The sequence below is a fragment of the Heterodontus francisci genome, chromosome 4, assembly GCF_036365525.1.
Source record: "Heterodontus francisci isolate sHetFra1 chromosome 4, sHetFra1.hap1, whole genome shotgun sequence".
NCBI lineage: Eukaryota > Metazoa > Chordata > Chondrichthyes > Heterodontiformes > Heterodontidae > Heterodontus > Heterodontus francisci.
The window spans coordinates 74,813,380-74,832,367 of NC_090374.1; the positions used below are offsets into that span (position 1 = coordinate 74,813,380).

The 18,988-nt window shown below is 44.7% G+C and overlaps 1 protein-coding gene across 6 annotated transcripts in view; it reads right to left on the minus strand.

Moving 5' to 3' along the window:
- Positions 1-18,988, minus strand: part of LOC137369088 (multiple C2 and transmembrane domain-containing protein 1-like) — an 834,541-nt gene that overhangs the window by 494,522 nt on the left and 321,031 nt on the right. For all 6 annotated transcript variants that reach the window (XM_068029709.1, XM_068029710.1, XM_068029712.1 and 3 more), the window contains one exon: positions 7,786-7,928. In XM_068029709.1, the coding sequence (XP_067885810.1) occupies positions 7,786-7,928 (143 nt within the window). The remainder of the gene's footprint in view (positions 1-7,785; positions 7,929-18,988) is intronic.

Sequence of the window (18,988 nt, forward strand, 5' to 3'; positions counted from 1 at the left end):
GCTGAGGCCCAGATTCTGACTTTCCCAGCATTCTCGTGCAGAGCATTCCTCAGAACAACATGTTTTGCAACTGCACTCATTCTTCTCTATCCAGACACCTCACATTTGCATCTGAGCAGCCAACAGTCACTCTCACCCTCAGTCTATTGCCCTCTTGCACCCATGCTTCACATCGTCCTTCCTTCCTATCCACATAAGCTACTTCTAACACTCAAAGCTCTCTGCTTTTTCTCCTTGCAGGAGAAGAGAGCACACAACTTCAGGGAGAGGCAGAGACCCGGGGTGAGGGGTAGGCGGTGGACTTACAGTAACAGACACATTGATGGCCACTGGTAATGCATGCCCACCTGGTCTACTGCAAAGTAGGTCTTGTTACAGGAGGCTGCAGATACCAGGAATGACCTGTTCTGAAAGCCTGACCCTTCTGAGGCACCAGTGCTCACACATGTCGCGAGAGCTGATCCTCTGCCTGCAGACCCTGTGTTGGGGGTCTCACCTCCTTGATCTCTATGTCCTTCTGGCCCATGAGGCAGGATATGGCTGAGGAAACGGGAGCTGTTGCTGCTGCTAGTGTTACTCCTGCTGCTCCTGGTGCTGTTGGTGTTGCAGCTCCTCTTGCTCTTTATCAGAGGTGCAAGGTAGAGCTGCACAAGCTGTTCTCATGCTGTGCTGAAGACTGGTAGCAGGGAAGTACAGCTGAGGTTGTGTAGTGCAAGACAGGTGAACCGACTTCCAAGAAGTTGGCAATCACTTGTCAAGCACTGAAAGCACACTCTGAGAAGCAGTGTTGTGAGCAGTAGTCTCTCACCTGGCCACAACGGGAGCTCTTCAGTTTTACTGGTCAAAGGCTTCCCAGCCTGTCAGTTTCACTGAAGAAGCACTTGCCACTCTGCACGCCTCAGTGACCCTGGTAAATCCAGAATCCTTGATTAAAACTGAACTTAATTGCCTGTTTGAATATTTTAATGCCTTACCTAACAGCTACACGGGGGTTCCCTGCTCGTCTTCAAACCCATAAGTGGGTGGGAAGTTGTCGAGAACCCGACCCGACGTCACCTTTAGGAGATTTAACTCCCCACATGCGCCCAAATACGCCTCCCCGTGCCTGTCAAAGTTCCCCCTTTGTGTTCTCTTCACAGCTTACACAGAAACATGGAAAATAGGAGCAGGAGTAGGCCATTCGGCCCTTCGAGCCTGCTCCGCCATTCATTATGATCATGGCTGATCATCCAACTCAGTAGTCTGTTCCTGCTTTCGCCCCATACCCTTTGATCCCTTTAGACCCAAGAGCTCTATCTAACTCCTTCTTGAAAATATACAATGTTTTGGCCTCAACTGCTTTTTGTGATAGCGAATTCCACAGGCTCACCACTCTCTGGGTGAAGAAATTTCTCCTCATCTCAGTCCTGAAAGATTTACCCCATATCCTTAGACTATGACCCCTGGTTCTGGACTCCCCCATCATCAGGAACATCCTTCCTGCATCTACCCTGTCAACTCCTGTTAGAATTTTACAAGTTTCTACGTGATCCCCCATCACTCTTCTGAACTCCAGCAAATATAACCCTAACTGACTCAATCTCTCCTCATACGCCAGTCCCACCATCCCAGGAATCAGTCTGGTAAACCTTCGCTGCACTCCCTCTATAGCAAGAACATCCTTCCTCAGATAAGGAGATAAGGAGACCAAAACTGCACACAATATTCCAGGTGTGGCCTCACCAAGGCCCTGTATAATTGCAGTAAGACATCCCTGCTCCTGTACTCGAATCCTCTCACTATGAAGGCCAACATACCATTTGCCTTTTTTACTGCCTGTCGCACCTGCATGCTTACCTTCAGCGACTGGTGTATGAGAATACCCAGGTCTCGCTGCATATTCCCTCTCTCAGTTTATAGCCGTTCAGATAATAATCTGCCTTCATCCACATTATACTGCATCTGCCATGCATTAGCCCACTCACTCAACTTGTCCAAATCACCCTGAAGCCTCTCTGCATCCTCTTCGCAACTCACCCTCCCATCCAGTTTTGTGTCGTCTGCAAATTTGGAGATATTACATTTAGTTTCCTCATCTAAATCATGAATGTATACTGTGAATAACTAGGATCCTAGCACCGATCCCTGCAGTACCCCACTAGCCTGCCATTCTGAAAAAGACCCATTTAACCCGACTCTTTGTTTCCTGTCTGCCAACCAATTTTCTATCCATCGCAATACACTACCCCCCAATCCCTTGCACTTTAATTTTATATGCTACTCTCTTATGTGGGACTTTGTCAAAAGCCTTCTGAAAGTCGAAATAAACCACATCCACTGGTTCCCCCATCATCAACACTACCAGTTACATCCTCAAAGAATTCCAGTAGATTTGTCAAGTATGATTTCCCTTTCGTAAATCCATGCTGATTCTGCCCGATTCTACCACTGTTCTCTAAGTGCTCTGCTATAAAATCTTTGATAACGGACTCTAGAATTTTCCCCATTACCGATTTTGCCATCCAGCTTTGTATCCTCAGCAAACTTGAATATATTACATTTGGTCCCTTCATTTAAGTCATTAATATACATTGTAAATAGCTGAGGCCACAGCACAGATCCCTGTGGCACCCCACTATTAAAGCCTGACAACCTGAAAATTAACAATTTATTCATATTCTCTGTTTTCTCTCCTTTAACTAATCCTCTTTCCATGCTAATATATTACCCCCAACAGCCCTATCTTGTGGCACATTATCAAATGCCTTTTGAAAATCCAAATATACTACATCCACTGGTTTACCTTTATCTATTCTGCTAGTTAGATCCTCAAAATACTTCAATAGATTTGTCAAAAACAATTTCCCTTTCATAAACCGATATTGACTTTGCCAAATCATATTATTTCTAAGTTCCCAGTTACCACTTCCTTAATAATGGATTCCAACATTTTCCCAAGGACGGATATCACACTAAGTGACCTGTAGTTCCCTGTTTTCTCTCTTCCTTCTTTCTTGAATAGTGATGTTACATTTTTTCTTTGGCCTCTTTATCTCGAGAGACAATGGGTAAGCATCTGGAGGTGGTCAGTGGTGTGTGGAGCAGCGCCTGGAGTGGCTATAAAGGCCAATTCTAGAGTGACAGACTCTTCCACAGGTGCTGCAGAAAAATTTGATTGTCGGGGCTGTTACACAGTTGGCTCTTCCCTTGCGCCTCTGTTTTTTTTCCTGCCAACTGCTAAGTCTCTTCAACTCGCCACACTTTAGCCCCGCCTTTATGGCTGTCCGCCAGCTCTGGCGAACGCTGGCAACTGACTCCCATGACTTGTGATCAATGTCACAGGATTTCATGTCGCATTTGCAGACGTCTTTAAAGCGGAGACATGGACGGCCGATGGGTCTGATACCAGTGGCGAGCTCGCTGTACAATGTGTCTTTGGGGATCCTGCCATCTTCCATGCGGCTCACATGGCCAAGACATCTCAAGCGCCGCTGACTCAGTAGTGTGTATAAGCTGGGGATGCTGGCCGCCTCGAGGACTTCTGTGTTGGAGATACGGTCCTGCCACCTGATGCCAAGTATCCTCCAGAGGCAGCGAAGATGGAATGAATTGAGACGTCGCTCTTGGCTGACATACGTTGTCCAGGCCTCGCTGCCATAGAGCAAGGTACTGAGGACACAGGCCTGATACATTCGGACTTTTGTGTTCCGTGTCAGTGCGCCATTTTCCCACACTCTCTTGGCCAGTCTGGACATAGCAGTGGAAGCCTTTCCCATGCGCTTGTTGATTTCTGCATCTAGAGACAGGTTACTGGTGATAGTTGAGCCTAGGTAGGTGAACTCTTGAACCACTTCCAGAGCGTGGTCGCCAATATTGATGGATGGAGCATTTCTGACGTCCTGCCCCATGATGTTCGTTTTCTTGAGGCTGATGGTTAGGCCAAATTCATTGCAGGCAGCCGCAAACCTGTCGATGAGACTCTGCAGGCACTCTTCAGTGTGAGATGTTAAAGCAGCATCGTCAGCAAAGAGAAGTTCCCTGATGAGGACTTTCCGTACTTTGGACTTCACTCTTAGACGGGCAAGATTGAACAACCTGCCCCCTGATCTTGTGTGGAGGAAAATTCCTTCTTCCGAGGACTTGAACGCATGTGAAAGCAGCAGGGAGAAGAAAATCCCAAAAAGTGTGGGTGCGAGAACACAGCCCTGTTTCACGCCACTCAGGATAGGAAAGGGGTCTGATGAGGAGCCACCATGTTGAATTGTGCCTTTCATATTGTCATGGAATGAGGTGATGATACTTAGTAGCTTTGGTGGGCATCCTATCTTTTCTAGTAGTCTGAAGAAACCACGTCTGCTGTTGAGGTCAAAGGCTTTGGTGAGATCAATGAAAGCAATGTAGAGGGGCATCTGTTGTTCGCGGCATTTCTCCTGTATCTGACGAAGGGAGAACAGCATGTCAACGGTCGATCTCTCTGCACGAAAGCCACACTGTGCCTCAGGGTAGAAACGCTCGGCCAGCTTCTGGAGCCTGTTTAGAGCGACTCGAGCAAAGACTTTCCCCACTATGCTGAGCAGGGAGATTCCACGGTAGTTGTTGCAGTCACCTCAGTCACCTTTGTTTTTATAGAGGGTGATGATATTGGCATCGCGCATGTCCTGGGGTACTGCTCCCTCGTCCCAGCACAGGCATAGCAGTTCATGTAGTGCTGAGAGTTTAGCAGGCTTGGCACTCTTGATTATTTCAGGGGTAATGCTGTCCTTCCCAGGGGCTTTTCCGCTGGCTAGAGAATCAATGGCATCACTGAGTTCCGATTTTGTTGGCTGTACGTCCGGCTCATCCATGACTGGTAGAGGCTGGGCTGCCTTGAGGGCAGTCTCAGTGACAACATTCTCCCTGGAGTACAGTTCTAGGTAGTGCTCAACCCAGCGGTCCATTTGTTTGCGTTGGTCAGTGATTATGTCCCCTGATTTAGATTTGAGGGGGGCAATCTTCTTGATGGTTGGCCCAAGAGCTCTCTTAATGCCATCATACATTCCTCTGATGTTTCTGGTGTCTGAGGCCACCTTCTAATCCACTGGAACCATTCCAGAATCTAGGGAATTTAAGAAGTTCACAACCAGTGCATCCACTATCTCTGCAGCTACCTCCTTTAGAATCCTAGACAGTCAGGGCCAGAGGATTTTTTGGCTTCCAGTCCAATTAATTTTTCCAGTATTTTTTTTTTACTAATATGAATTACTTTAAGTTCTTCAGTCTCATTCGATCCTCAGTCTCCCACTATTTCTGATATGGTTTCTGTGTCTTCTACTGTGAAGACTGACCACAAAAAATTTATTCAACGTCTCTGCCATTTCTTTATAATATAATTTCTCCTGTCTCAGCCTCTAAGGGACCCATGTTTACTTTTGCTACTCTTTTCCTTTTTACATACTTGTAGAAGCTTACATACTTATAATCTATTTTTATATTTCTGGCTAGTTTACTCTCATGTTCTATGTTCCTCTGCTACATCAAGTTTTGGTCACTTGGAAGAAGGTTGGGAAACTGCCAACTTCAACTACTTTATGATATTTATTCAAAAGCATATTTAAAATAGTATGAAAATGATGCACGCCTTGTATTTATTAAAATTTCTTCCTTTTCACTACTTTAACTATATCATTAAAACCAAATCTCCCAAAGATGATACTTAAAAAGGGTGAATAAAAGTATACAAATCATTTGGCTTCAGTGAATTTGATGTATCCAATATTATGGAATAATAAACATTTATGGTGTAATAATTACCATAGTCAGCAGATGGAGCTCACATCCTAAAGATACCCCCATTCACATTCAACTGCATCTTGTTTATGCAACTATTTCACTCACTTTTTGATTTACTAATAATTTCAGCACCTGTCTGAGTTGATGCTTGTATTTTTTTCTGCATTTCTACCTCTTTTCAGATTTGAAGAATTTGTTCACAGGCTATAAAACCCATTCGCTGCTTCTTTGTAAAAAATAGCTAGCAAATCTGAATTCTTAAGAAAAAAAGAACTTGCATTTATATAGTGCTTTATTACATTCTCAAGATATTACAAAACATTATATAGGCAATAGATTACTTTTGAAGAGCAGTCATTGCTATTATGCAGGCAAGTAAAGTAGTGAATTTGCACATAGCAACATTTCATAAACAATAAACAACCAAATACATTTTTTATTTTGCTGATGTTTGTTGAGGGAGGAATATTAGCCATGACATGGGAAAATCTCATTGCTCTTCTTCAAATAGTGCATTATTGATGTTTTACATCCACCTGAGCAGACAGGTGGGGCCTCAGTTGAACACCCCATTTGAAGAATAGCACCTCTGATAATGCAGCACTTGCTCAGTACTGCCAGCCTAGATTATTTCTCAAATGCTGCCATGGTGCTTGAATCCACAACTTTCTGATTCAGAGGCAGGAGTGCTGCCAACTGAGCAACAAGGACTAATTTCATGAGGTTTTGTCACGTACGAGGAGCCTCATCTTCTGCCTGCACTTTTAAGAAACTGCTGACTGCACGTGAGTAAGGCTCCTTGCTGACAGTGAAAATTATTCCGTAATCTATACCTGTTGTTCTCCCCTCCCCCCTATGTCCGCCTGTGCGGACCGCTCGTCGTGCAGCCGCCATGATATTCAGCACAGCGGCTCATTCAAATGGCTGTTGCCGGGGGCTGTTGCCGATGATGTGGAAAGGGCGGGCGGTCCGTCCTCGGCAACAGCGTCAGGTGCCACTGTGCAGGCACCAATGCCATTTTTGAAGGGCTTCCAGCCCTACATGACAATTTACATTTTTGAAGATATAGGCATTTTAAATTTATGTAGAAAAATTAAATAAATGTTTCATGCCCCTCTTGCACCACCCCCCCATAACCATGCAGTTCATTCCTTGCTTTTTCCCTCCCCAAAATACTGACCTCGTGCACCTGACTTTCCCCCACCAAAGTTCGTAAACTTTTACCTTCAACCTCTTCCCACCATCCCCTCCACCAATTGGATTAGTTTGACCCTGCTCCACCACCCCACCCCGCACTGAAATACTTACCTACTTCCCCACCCCCCACCAGTGTCCTGCATCGGATCTCCAAGCGGAGATCCAAAGGTGCGACAGTGCCGGCCACCACCACCAATATAGCACTGCAACGAACAGCAGGAGTGGGTACTTAATTCATTAATTTAAATACATTAATATATTTAAATTTTGGTACTGTCACTGAGTGGCGGAGGGCGCTACAAGGGCTCGCCACCACCGGCAGTATTGGGCTGGGCCTTCCCGGAGTCAAGGCCCGTGGCGAGCCTCTCCCTGAGGCATTTTCTGGCCCCCCCCCCCACCACAACCTCCGATGTCGGGCCGGGTGGGCTGTAAAATCCAGTCTCAAGTGTGGACAGATGTAATCTGCAGGAAAAGCCTTCTAATTCATCTGGGTTCATGGCAGTTAACATTGGAGAGTGAATGAGAGTTTGTGGGGGTGAAATTGGTTTTCAGTGATAACGTAAAACTTCAACAGAAAAGAAAGGAGGATGTGGTGTAAACTGGCTGCCCATTCACTCTTGCCCATTTTGCGTTGCCATCGAAGTTGAATTTCACCCGCCTGTCACTTTAACTCACGCTCATCGACTGCTAACATTACTAGAAAAGAAAATCAGGCAGGGATCAAAAGAGGCTACTGACTTGCTATTGCTCGTTTTGCATTATCGCCCAAGACTGATTTCACCGCTTTGCTGTTTTCTAACCTGTAACCACTGAGCATAGGCTGTTTAAGGTTTTACCTACCTTTATGTACAGAGGTTCTGCAATGTTTTGTATCAGAAGAGAAGTTTCTTCATTCCAAACTGGATTGAGGTTCTTATGAATGATTTTACTTCTGAAAACTTCTTTCCCTGCTATTTTGAACTTCACATATGGATCACTTGTTCCTGAAATAGCGTTGGAGAAAATTCAGTGTAAAATATGACTTTGCTATTTGAAGATTAATAGTTGCAATCAATTCACTGTGAATATTATTTCAATATTGTTTTGTATAATTCATACAATTTATTAAAAGCTTGACTTTTAGCAAGATCTTTAACTTTTATAAAAGATACAATTTTTCTGATTTGGCCAAGCATAGTTAAAAGGATCAAACTGTCAAATTGTCATGAAATAAAGCTTTGTGTGATAACTCAGCATCTTTAGAAGTATGATTTTTTGATGATTTTTGTACACATTAATCATGTGTTACAATCATTGCAAATAATTTTTCAGACTTGCAAGTTGCTTACGATGGTCCCTTTAAGAACCACTGGTTGAGCCACACACTAGGCACCAATGAGTGAAATGTGCTTAACAAACACTCCACCCATTGGTACCTAAAAATTGTACTGGGGGGGGGGGGGGGAGTCCCATATACATCATATCACCCTGATTTGCATACCGTAATGGCGGAACAGGTTGGTGCCTAGGCTGTCCAACATAGGATCCCACACAAGACGTTAGCGGGCAGATTGGGAGAGTTGAGTCATTAAGGTAGCTCTGGAATTTTGAGGCTGCTCTTTTCACACTGGGTAGGGCAGGTTAAATTCGCTTCACTGTGTGGGAAAATAATGAAGCTGTGTCCTGTCAATCTGTTGGCTCACACTGTAGAAAATTATCCAATATCTACTGTAGCATAGCCTATTTTTTTTATTCTTTCATGGGATGAGGGCATCACTGGCAAGGCCAGCATTAGTTGCTCATCCCTAACTGCTCTTGACAACTGTGCGCTTGTTAGGCTATTTCAGAGGGCAGTCAAGAGTCAACCACATTGCTGTGGGTCTGGAGTCACATGTAGGCCAGACCAGGTAATGACAGCAAATTTCCTTCCCTAAAGGACATTTGTGAACCAGATTGGTTTTTACAACGATCTTCATGGCACTATTATTGAGACTAGCTTTCAATTCCAGATTTTTCAATCAATTAATTTGACTTATTAATTAATTGAATTTAAATTCTACCAGCTGCCATGGCAGGATTTGAACCCACGTCCCCAATCAGGGATGGCGGGCAGGTTCCTGATGCTGGAGGGCCAATGGGAGGCCGCCCAGCACTGAGTGATCGGCAGCCCCACTGGCTGAGGTGGGAGCTGCTGATCTGAAGGTGGAGACTGCGAGCGAGAAGGCCAGCTAAGTTTTTTATGACTTTTAAAACTGCCACAGCTCCCTGGCCATGATCCTGAAGGGGCAACCTTTCCAGGGGACAGCCAGTGGCCGCAGCTATGGCCCAGCAGCCATTTTGGGTCGGGGGGTGGGGGGTCCCTCTCTTGATTTATCACCCCACCCGGAAATTCCAATCGGTGCAAGAGTGGGGCCTAAATAGGGAAGTGGCGAGCAGCCGATCTAACCTTGAGCTGCCCTCATTCAAATGGCTCAATGTTGGGATCATGGCAGCGAATTGCGTGCCTGCCCACCTCCTATCTGGTCCCTGACCACATTTAAAACCCCAGCTCCTCGTGTCAACGTAGCAGAGTTATGCAAATGTTCGGAATACCATATTCAGAGTATATCTTTGACAGTCTGCACTTTGCAGAAAGAGTAGAGACAACAAAGTCCTTTGATGAATTTTCAGTATAAAACACTCTGTATTTCTAAATTCAGGCCAGAGAATGTTATTAATCCAATGCACACTTGATTAATACAGTTCCTTGGCCTGGCATTACAGTTTTCATAACTGCCTTAATGCATCCTGCTTGTTCAGCACTATTTACAGATTGAGATATTAATATATCATTACCAAAAAAAATTATTATACAATTACTCTATGTTAAAACTCAATTTAATTTCACCACAAGGTGGCATATCACTCCTTACACTTTGCCATTAGCACAGTTGTAACCAGGTATAAAGAGTTGGGAGGTGGGTTTTGTAGTGTTGTGATTATGATGCTGGACTAGCAGTACAATGAGATATAAACACTGTCATAGAAGAGTCAAAGGGCATCAAAACATTAAATGAGAAAACCTGGAAAAAGAATGAGTTGAGGTTCCAAACAAATGGAATCAGGTTTGAGTGGTATACAATGAAATTCACACAGCATTTGATTTGGCATTTTGTCAGTATGGTCCTTCAGGATTGTGGAGTTTTCAAACTTATGGTCACTTGTCAGTTTCATTTTAACTAGCTAAAGATGGTGTTAACCAGGTGGTAACGGCCTCAAAATGTATTGGGTGGAAAAACCTCCCCACTAACTGTGTCATTATGGGGAATGGTAGCATAGTAGTTATGTTACTAGACTAGTAATCCAGAGGTCTAGGCTAGAAATCAGGAGAAGTAAGTTCAAATCCCACTAAAGCAGCTGTGGAGCTTAAATCAATTAATTAAATACATCTGGAAAAAAAAGCCTAGTTTCAGTAATGATGACCATGAAAATACCAGATTGTCAAAAGAACACATCTGGTTCATTAATGTCCTTCAGGGAAGGATATCTGCTATCTTTACCTGGTCTGGCCTACATGTGACTTCAAACACACAGCAATATGATTGACTTTTACCTGCCCTCTGAAACGGCAAGCCACTCACTACTGCTACAAAAAGGTCTAAGATTAAAGCCAGAGGGATCACTTGGCATTGACCGAGGTACCAGACATGGCAAAGGGTCACCCAGCCTAGTCAACCCTGCAAAGTCCTCCCCACTGACTTATGGGGACTTGTGCCAAAATTGGAGCATACAAATCATGATTACTAGAGGAAAAAATACGAGGAAAACTAATAAGGCTACAGGCGGACAAGACCCTGGACCTGATGGCCTGCATCCTGGGGTCTTAAAAAATGTGGCTGGGAAGATAGCAGATGCTTTGGTTATAATCTTCCAAAATTTGCTGGAGTCTGGAAATGTCCCAGCAGATTGGAGAACTGCAAATGTCATACTTCTATTGAAGAAAAGGAGACAGAAAGCAGGGAACTATAGGCTACTTATCCTAACATCTGTCATTGGGAAATGCTGGAATCCATTATTAAGGAAGTGGTAGCAGGACATTTAGAAAATCATAATTCAATCAAGCAGTCAACATGGTTTTATGAAAGGGAAATTGAGTTTGACAAATTTATTAGAGTTCTTTGAAGATGTAACAAGCAGAGTGGACTGTTGTGTGTTTAGATTAGATTAGATTAGAGATACAGCACTGAAACAGGCCCTTCGGCCCACCGAGTCTGTGCCGAACATCAACCACCCATTTATACTAATCCTACATTCCTACCAAACATCCCCATCTGTCCCTATATTTCCCTACCACCTACCTACACTAGTGACAATTTATAATGGCCAATTTACCTACCAACCTGCAAGTCTTTTGGCTTGTGGGAGGAAACCGGAGCACCCGGAGAAAACCCACGCAGACACAGGGAGAACTTGCAAACTCCACACAGGCAGTACCCGGAATCGAACCCGGGTCCCTGGAGCTGTGAGGCTGCAGTGCTAACCACTGCGCCACTGTGCCGCCCCTGTTGTTGTTGTAGTTATAGATAGCCCTTGATAAAGTCTCGGAGTCTGGTAATGTCAACTAAGACCTCTTATTATTTACACATCTCTGTTTACACTCCCATAAGCCTCTCTAGCTAGCATCCTTCCTGCCGCAACTCTCTTCTTCCAAAGCCCACTCCCATGTGACTATTACATCATCATCATTACTGTGGGAGGGGCTACTCTCACTGTCTCCAGCATTAACCCTGTCAGGTCCTTATACTGATAAAGGGGAACCAGTAGATGTAGTATATTTGCATCTTCAAATGGCATTTGATCAGATGCCACATCAAAGGTTGTTACATAAGATAAGAGCACATGATGTTGGGGGTAATATATTAGCATGCATAGAGGACTGGCTAACAGTAAATAGAGAATCCGGATAAATGAGGCATTTTCAGGCTGGCAAACTCTAACTCGTGGAGCATCACAGTGATCAGTGCTGGGGCCTCAAATATTTACAATCTATATTAATAACTGAGATAAAGGGACAGAGTGCATTGTAGCTAAATTTGTGGACGATAGAAAGATAAGTAGGAAAGCAAGTTGTGAGGTGGACACAAAGTGTCTGCTAAGAGATATAGATAAGTTAAGTAGTGGGCAAAAATTTGGCAGATGGAGTATAATGTGTGAAAATGTAAGGTTGTCCACTTTGGAGGGAAGAATAGAAAAGCAGCATGTTATTTATAGGGACAGAGACTGCAGAATGCTGCTGTCCAGAGGGATCTGGGTGTCCTTGTAGATGAATCACAAAAAGTTAGCATGCAGGTACAGCAAGTAATTAGGAAGGCAAATGGAAGGTTGGCATTTATTGCAAGGGGGATGGAGTTTAAAAGTAGCGAAGTCCTGCTACAGTTGTACTGGGCATTGGTAAAACTGCACTTAGAGTACTGTGTACAGTTTTAGAATCCATTCTTAAGGAGGGATATACTTGCATTGAAGAAGTTCAGAGAAGGTTTACTAGGTTGATTCCTGGGATGAAGGGGTTGTCTTATGAGGAAAGGTTAAGCAAGTTGGGCCTATACTCATTGGAGTTCAGAAGAATGAGAGATGATCTAATTGAAACATATAAGATTCTGAAGGGGATTGATAGGGTAGGATGAGAGGATGTTTCCCCTTGTAGGGGGTACAGTTCCAAAATAAGGGGTCTCCCATTTAAGACAGAAATGAGGAGGAGTTTCTTCTTTCAGAGGGTCATTAATCTTTGGAATTCTCTTCCCCAGAGAGCAACAGAGGCTGGGCCATTGAATATATTCAAGGCTGAATCAGACAGATTTTTGATCTGCAGGGGAGTTAAGAGTTGTGGGGGACTGGTAAGAAAGTGGAAGTAAGGCCACAATCAGATCAGTAATGATCTTATTCAATGACAGAACAGGCTCGAGAGGCCAAATGGCCTCCTCCCACTCCTATTTCTTATGAACGTTCAGCTAATGTCCCAGACTCCTTTATTATCATAAAATAAAAACAAGAAATGCTGGAAACACTCAGCAGGTCTGGCAGCATCTGTGGAGAGAGAAGCAGAGTTAACGTTTCAGGTCAGTGACCCTTCTTCAGAACTGACAAATATTAGAAATGTAAAAGGTTATAAGCAAGTAAAGTGGGGGTGGGGTAGGAGATAACAAAGGAGAAGGTGTAGATAGGACAAGGTCACAGAATAGCTGACCAGAAGGTCATGGAGCAAAGATATGTTAATGGTGTGTTGAAAGACAAAGCATTAGTACAGAAAGGGTGTTAACGGACTGCAAATTGAACAGCCGCAAGTACAAACATGAAAAAAAAGTGGGTAAGCAAACTGAACAAACTAATATGAAATAAAATAAAACAAACACAAAAAAATATATAAAAAGGAAAAAGGAAAAAATATCGAAAAATAAAAGTAAAATGGGGGCCCGTCATGCTCTGAAATTATTAAACTCAATGTTCAGTCCGGCAGGCTGTAGTGTGCCTAATTGGTAAATGAGATGCTATTCCTCGAGCTTGAGTTGATGTTCACTGGAACACTGCAGCAAGCCCAGGACAGAGATGTGAGCAAGAGAGCAGGGGGGAGTGTTGAAATGGCAAGCAATCGGAAGCTCGGGGTCCTGCTTGCGGACTGAGCGGAGGTGTTCTGCAAAGCGGTCACCCAGTCTGCGTTTGGTCTCCCCAATGTAGAGGAGACTACATTGTGAGCAGCGAATGCAGTATACTACATTGAAAGAAGTACAAGTAAATCGCTACTTCACCTGGAAGGAGTGTTTGGGGCCTGGGATAGTGAGGAGAGAGGAGGTAAATGGGCAGGTATTACACCTCCAGCGATTGCAGGGGAAGGTGCCGTGGGAAGGGGATGAGGTGGTGGGTGTAATGGAGGAGTGGACCAGGGTGTCACGTAGGGAACAATCCCTTCGGAATGCTGACAGGGGAAGGGAGGGGAAGATGCATTTGGTAGTGGCATCACGCTGGAGGTGGCGGAAATGGTGGAGAATGATCCTTTGGATATGGAGGCTGATGGGGTGGAAAGTGAGGACAAGGGGAACCCTGTCACGATTCTGGGAGGGAGGGGAAGGGGTGAGGGTAGAGGTGCAGGACATAGTTGAGGGCCCTGTCAACCACAGTGGGGGGGAATCCTTGCTTGAGGAAAAAGGAAGACCTATCAGAAGTGCTGTCATGGAAGGTAGCATCATCAGAGCAGTTGCGTCAGAGACGGAGAAACTGGGAGAATAGAATGGAGTCCTTACAGGAGGCAGGGTGTGAAGAAGTGTAGTCAAGGTAGCTGTGGGAGTCGGTGGGTTTATAATGGATATTAGTAGACAGCCTATCCCCAGAGAAGAGAAGTCGAGGAAGGGGAGTGTCGGAGATGGGCCATGTAAAGTTGACAGAAGGGTGGAAATTAGAAGCAAAGTTGATAAGGTTTTCCAGTTCCGGGTGGGAGCAGGAAAAGGAACCAATACAGTCATCAATGTACCGGAAAAACAGTTGGGGGAGGGGGCCTGAGTAGGACTGGAACAAGGAATGTTCAACATATCCCACAAAAAGACAGGCATAATTAGGACTCATGAGGGTACCCATAGCAACACCTTTTACTTGAAGGAAGTGAGTGGAGTTGAAGGAGAAGTTGTTTAATGTGAGAACAAGTTCAGCCAGGCGGAGGAGGGTGGTGGTGGATGGGGACTGGTTGGGCCTCTGTTCAAGGAAGAAGCGGACAGCCCTCAAACTGTCCTGGTGGGCGATGGAGGTGTAGAGAGATTGGATGTCTATAGTGAAGAGGAGGCGGTTGGGGCCAGGAAACTGGAAATTGTCAAAATGACGTAGATTATGAAATGACGTCCTCTATTATCATCCCAGGGTATGTCCTGTCCCACTGGCAGGACAGACCCATCAGAAGTGGTGGGACAGTGATGTGCGGGAGGGATGGAGTGGCTCTGGGAGATTTCAACATTGACTCCACGAAGTTTGATGGCATCAGATCAAACATGGTAAAAGAAACCTCCTCCTTATTACCACCTACTGCGCTCCTCAGCTGATGAATTAGTACTCATCCATGTTGAGCACCTCTTCGGAGAAGCACTGAGAGTAGCAATGTACCCTGGGTGGGGGACTTCAATGACCATCACCAAGAATGGACATACCTTCCACACTGTACCAGCGGCAAGTGGTGAGAGAACCAAGAAGAGGGAGAAATCTATTTGATATCGTCCTCACCAATCTACCTGTCATAGATGCATCTGTTCATGACAATATTGGTAGGAGTGACCACTGCACAGTCCGTGTGGAGACAAAGTCCCATCTTCACACTGAGGACACCCTCCACTGTTTTGTGTGGCACCACCACCTTGCTAAATGGGATAGGTTCAGTACATATCTAGCAGCTCAAAACTGGGCATCCAAGAGGTGCTGTGAACCATCAGCAGCAGCAGAATTTTATTCCACCACAATCTGAAACCTCATGGCCTGGTATATCCCTCCCTCTACCATTACCATCAAGTCAGGGGATCCACCTTGGATTAATGATAAGTGTAAGAGATCATATCAGGAGCAGCACCTGATGTGCCTAAAGCAAACTGCCAACTTCGTGAAGTCACAACACAGGATGAAATGCAGACTAAACAGTGGAAGCAGCATGCTATAGACAGAGCTAAGCAATCCCATAATCAACAGTTCAGAACAAAGCTCTGCATTACTGCCACATGCAGTCGTGAATGGTGGTGGACAATTAAAAAATTAATGGGAGGAGAAGGCTACATGACCATCCTATCATTAATGATTGCAGCGTCCAGCACATGCGTGCAAAAGACAAGCCTGAATCATTTGCAACCATCTTCAGCCAGAAGTGCCAAGTGAATGATCCATCGCGGCCTCCTCTTGAGCTCCCCAGAATCACAGATGCCAGTCTTCAGCCAACTCACACATTGTAGTGTTGCAGTGCTTTGAAATTGCTATTGCATTGTGCATTGTGTACTCTGGAGGCTGCTGTAGAACACACATACTAGCAAAGAGAAAGTGAAACCAAGACAAAATAAAGGAGAAGCCTTTATGTTCAGCTACTACATCTTTGTCTCTCTGTCTTTGCCTCATATCCTATACCAAACTTGGCTAAACCTTACTCAAGTCCCAAGGCCATCACACACATGGGGCTGAATTTTATGAGCCCTCCAGCGCAGGGGTCGTGGTGGGGGGGCCCGGACAATTCTTCCGGGAAAGGCCCGCCATGACCTCTGACACTGAGAAGGCTCTGCTGTATTTTACCAGCGGCGGCGAGGCTTAATATGCAAATCATATTTCAGTTAAGGAATAATTACCTACCTGGTAGCGACAGCCGTCCCACGCCAATATTCCAGCCATTGGGCAGAACTCCCATACCTTCGGAACTCCGTTCAGAGTTCCGAGACGTGACACTGGTGGGGAGGGGGAGGAGCAAAATTCTCAGGTGGGGAGTGAGGAAGGTCAGGATCTGAATCAAAGTTCTTTTTGAGGGGAATGGGCTATTAATGATTTGATTATTCCTTGGGGGTGTTGATGAGGGGAGTGAAGATGTTATGTAATGTGCAACTTAAATTTTACAAGTTCGTTCCCTTTAAAAATTCAAATTTCTTCTAAGGGCTTGAAGCCCTTTAAAGATGGCACTGCGTTGGCACAGTGGCGCCGGACGCCGTTGCCAGGGACGCAGCGGCCATCCCCTCTACGTCATCAGAGGCAGCTGTTTCGCCCCCTCAATTTAAATGAGCCCCCACGCGAAATATCGCGGGGGATCAGTGGTGGTGCATCCGCACCGGATGATCGCCAAGATCAGAGCACACTGTCGCGATTTGTGGTGCACTCATAAAATTCAGCCCATGATATCAAGAAATGGCTGCGTTCACTGGATACAGCAAAGGTTATGAGCCCTGACAACATCCCAGCTGAAGCGCTGAAGACTTACACTCCAGAACTAGCTGTGGCCCTAGTCAAGCTGTTCCAGTACAGTGACAACACTGGCATCCACTTGACAAAGTAGAAAATTGCCCAGATATGTCCTGCTTATAAAAAGTAGGTAAAATCTAATACGGCCAATTACCACCCCATCAGTCTACTTTCAATCATTCGAAAAGTGATGAAAGGTGTTATCAACCAGCACTCACTCATCAGTAACCTGCGCACCAATGCTCAGTTTGGGTTCTGCCAGGACAACATGGCTCAAGACCTCATTACAGCCTTGGTTCAACCACGAACAAAAGAGCTGAATTCCAGAGATGATGTGAGAGTCACTGTCCTTGACATTAAAGGCAGCATTGGACCAAGTGATGAGTCAAAGAACCCTAATAAAATTAAAGCCAATGGGAAACGGGGAAAATGCTCCAGTGTCTGGAGTTATACCTCGCAAAGGAAGATGATTGTGGTTGCCGGTGGCCTATCATCTCAGCCCCAGGGCATCACTGCAGAAATTCCTCAGGGTAGTGTCCTAGACCCAACCATCTTCAGTTGCTTCATCAATGACCTTCCCTCCATTATAAGATCAGGGTGAGATGTTCTCTGATAATTGTACAGTGTTCAGTACCATTTGTAACTCCTCAGATACTGAAGCAGCCCATGCCCGCATGCAGCAAGAACTGGAAAACAGTCAGGCTTGGGCTGATAAGTGGCAAGTAACATTCGTGCCACACAAGTACCAGGCAATTACCATCTCCAACAAGAGAGAAGCTAGGCACCTCCCCTTGACATTCAACAGTATTACCATTGACAACTTCCCGCACCAACATCTTGGGGGTTACCATTGACAATGGATGTGCAATAATTGCTGGCTTTGCCAGTGATGCCCACATCCCATGAACAAATTAGAAAATTCTGATGCCACCAATTTCAAAGGGACCTTGCACAGTGTCTCAGTAGAACTAGTTTATCAGTTACTCTGTGTATAATAAATCCTGCAGATATTTTCACAGCCATTTTTAATTCTGCTCTTAATCTGTCTCCTGACGGTTAGATTTGAGTGATGTGAAGAGAGAACTAATCCACCTCTTCAGACAGTTTGGCGAAGATTGGTAAAGCAAGCCTGATTACAAGTGTCAGAGAAATGTGAGAGCTAAATATGAGTCTCCAGGTGGGATTTCAACATTTTGGCTTTATAATTAGTATACCATTCACAAAGGTGATTCAACACATGCTACTAGTATTTGTGTTTGTTCCAGTTATGGCTCATGGAAAATGTAAACCTTTTGAAATAAATCCTGCTGGGATTGCATATTCTACTATAAAAATGTTCCCATTATACTAAACTCACAGTAATATTACGAACATTTTCAGGATTTCATTCCTTCAGTACAGAATATAAAAGCTACTTGTTCAGCATTTTTGCCCATATGTATGAAATCAAAAAAGAGCTTGCATTTATATAGCATCTTTATATAGGAACTTTCAAAAGGGAATTAGATACGTACTGGAAAAAGATTTTTTTTAAATTGCAGGGCTATGGGGAAAGAGCAGTGAAGTGGGACTATTGGATAACGCTTTCAAAGAACCAGCATAAGCACGATTGGCCAAATGGCCTCATAGAACATAGAACAGTACAGCACAGTACAGGCCCTTCGGCCCACGATGTTGTGCCGAACCTTTAACCTACTCTAGGATCAAACTACCTACATACCCTTCATACTACTATCATCCATGTACCTATCCAAGAGTCGCTTAAATGTTCCTAATGTATCTGCTTCTACTACCACCGCTGGCAGTGCATTCCATGCACCCACCACTCTCTGTGTAAAGAACCTACCTCTGACATCTCCCCGAAACCTTCCTCCAATCACCTTAAAATTATGCCCCCTGGTGATAGCCCTTTCCACCCTGGGAAAAAGTCTCTGACTATCCACTCTATCTATGCCTCTCATCATCTTGTACCCCTCTATCAAGTCACCTCTCATCCTTCTTCGCTCCAATGAGAAAAGCCCTAGCTCCTTCAATCTTCCTTCGTAGGACATGCCCTCCAGTCCAGGCAGCATCCTGGTAAATCTCCTCTGCACCCTCTCTAAAGCTTCCACATCCTTCCTATAATGAG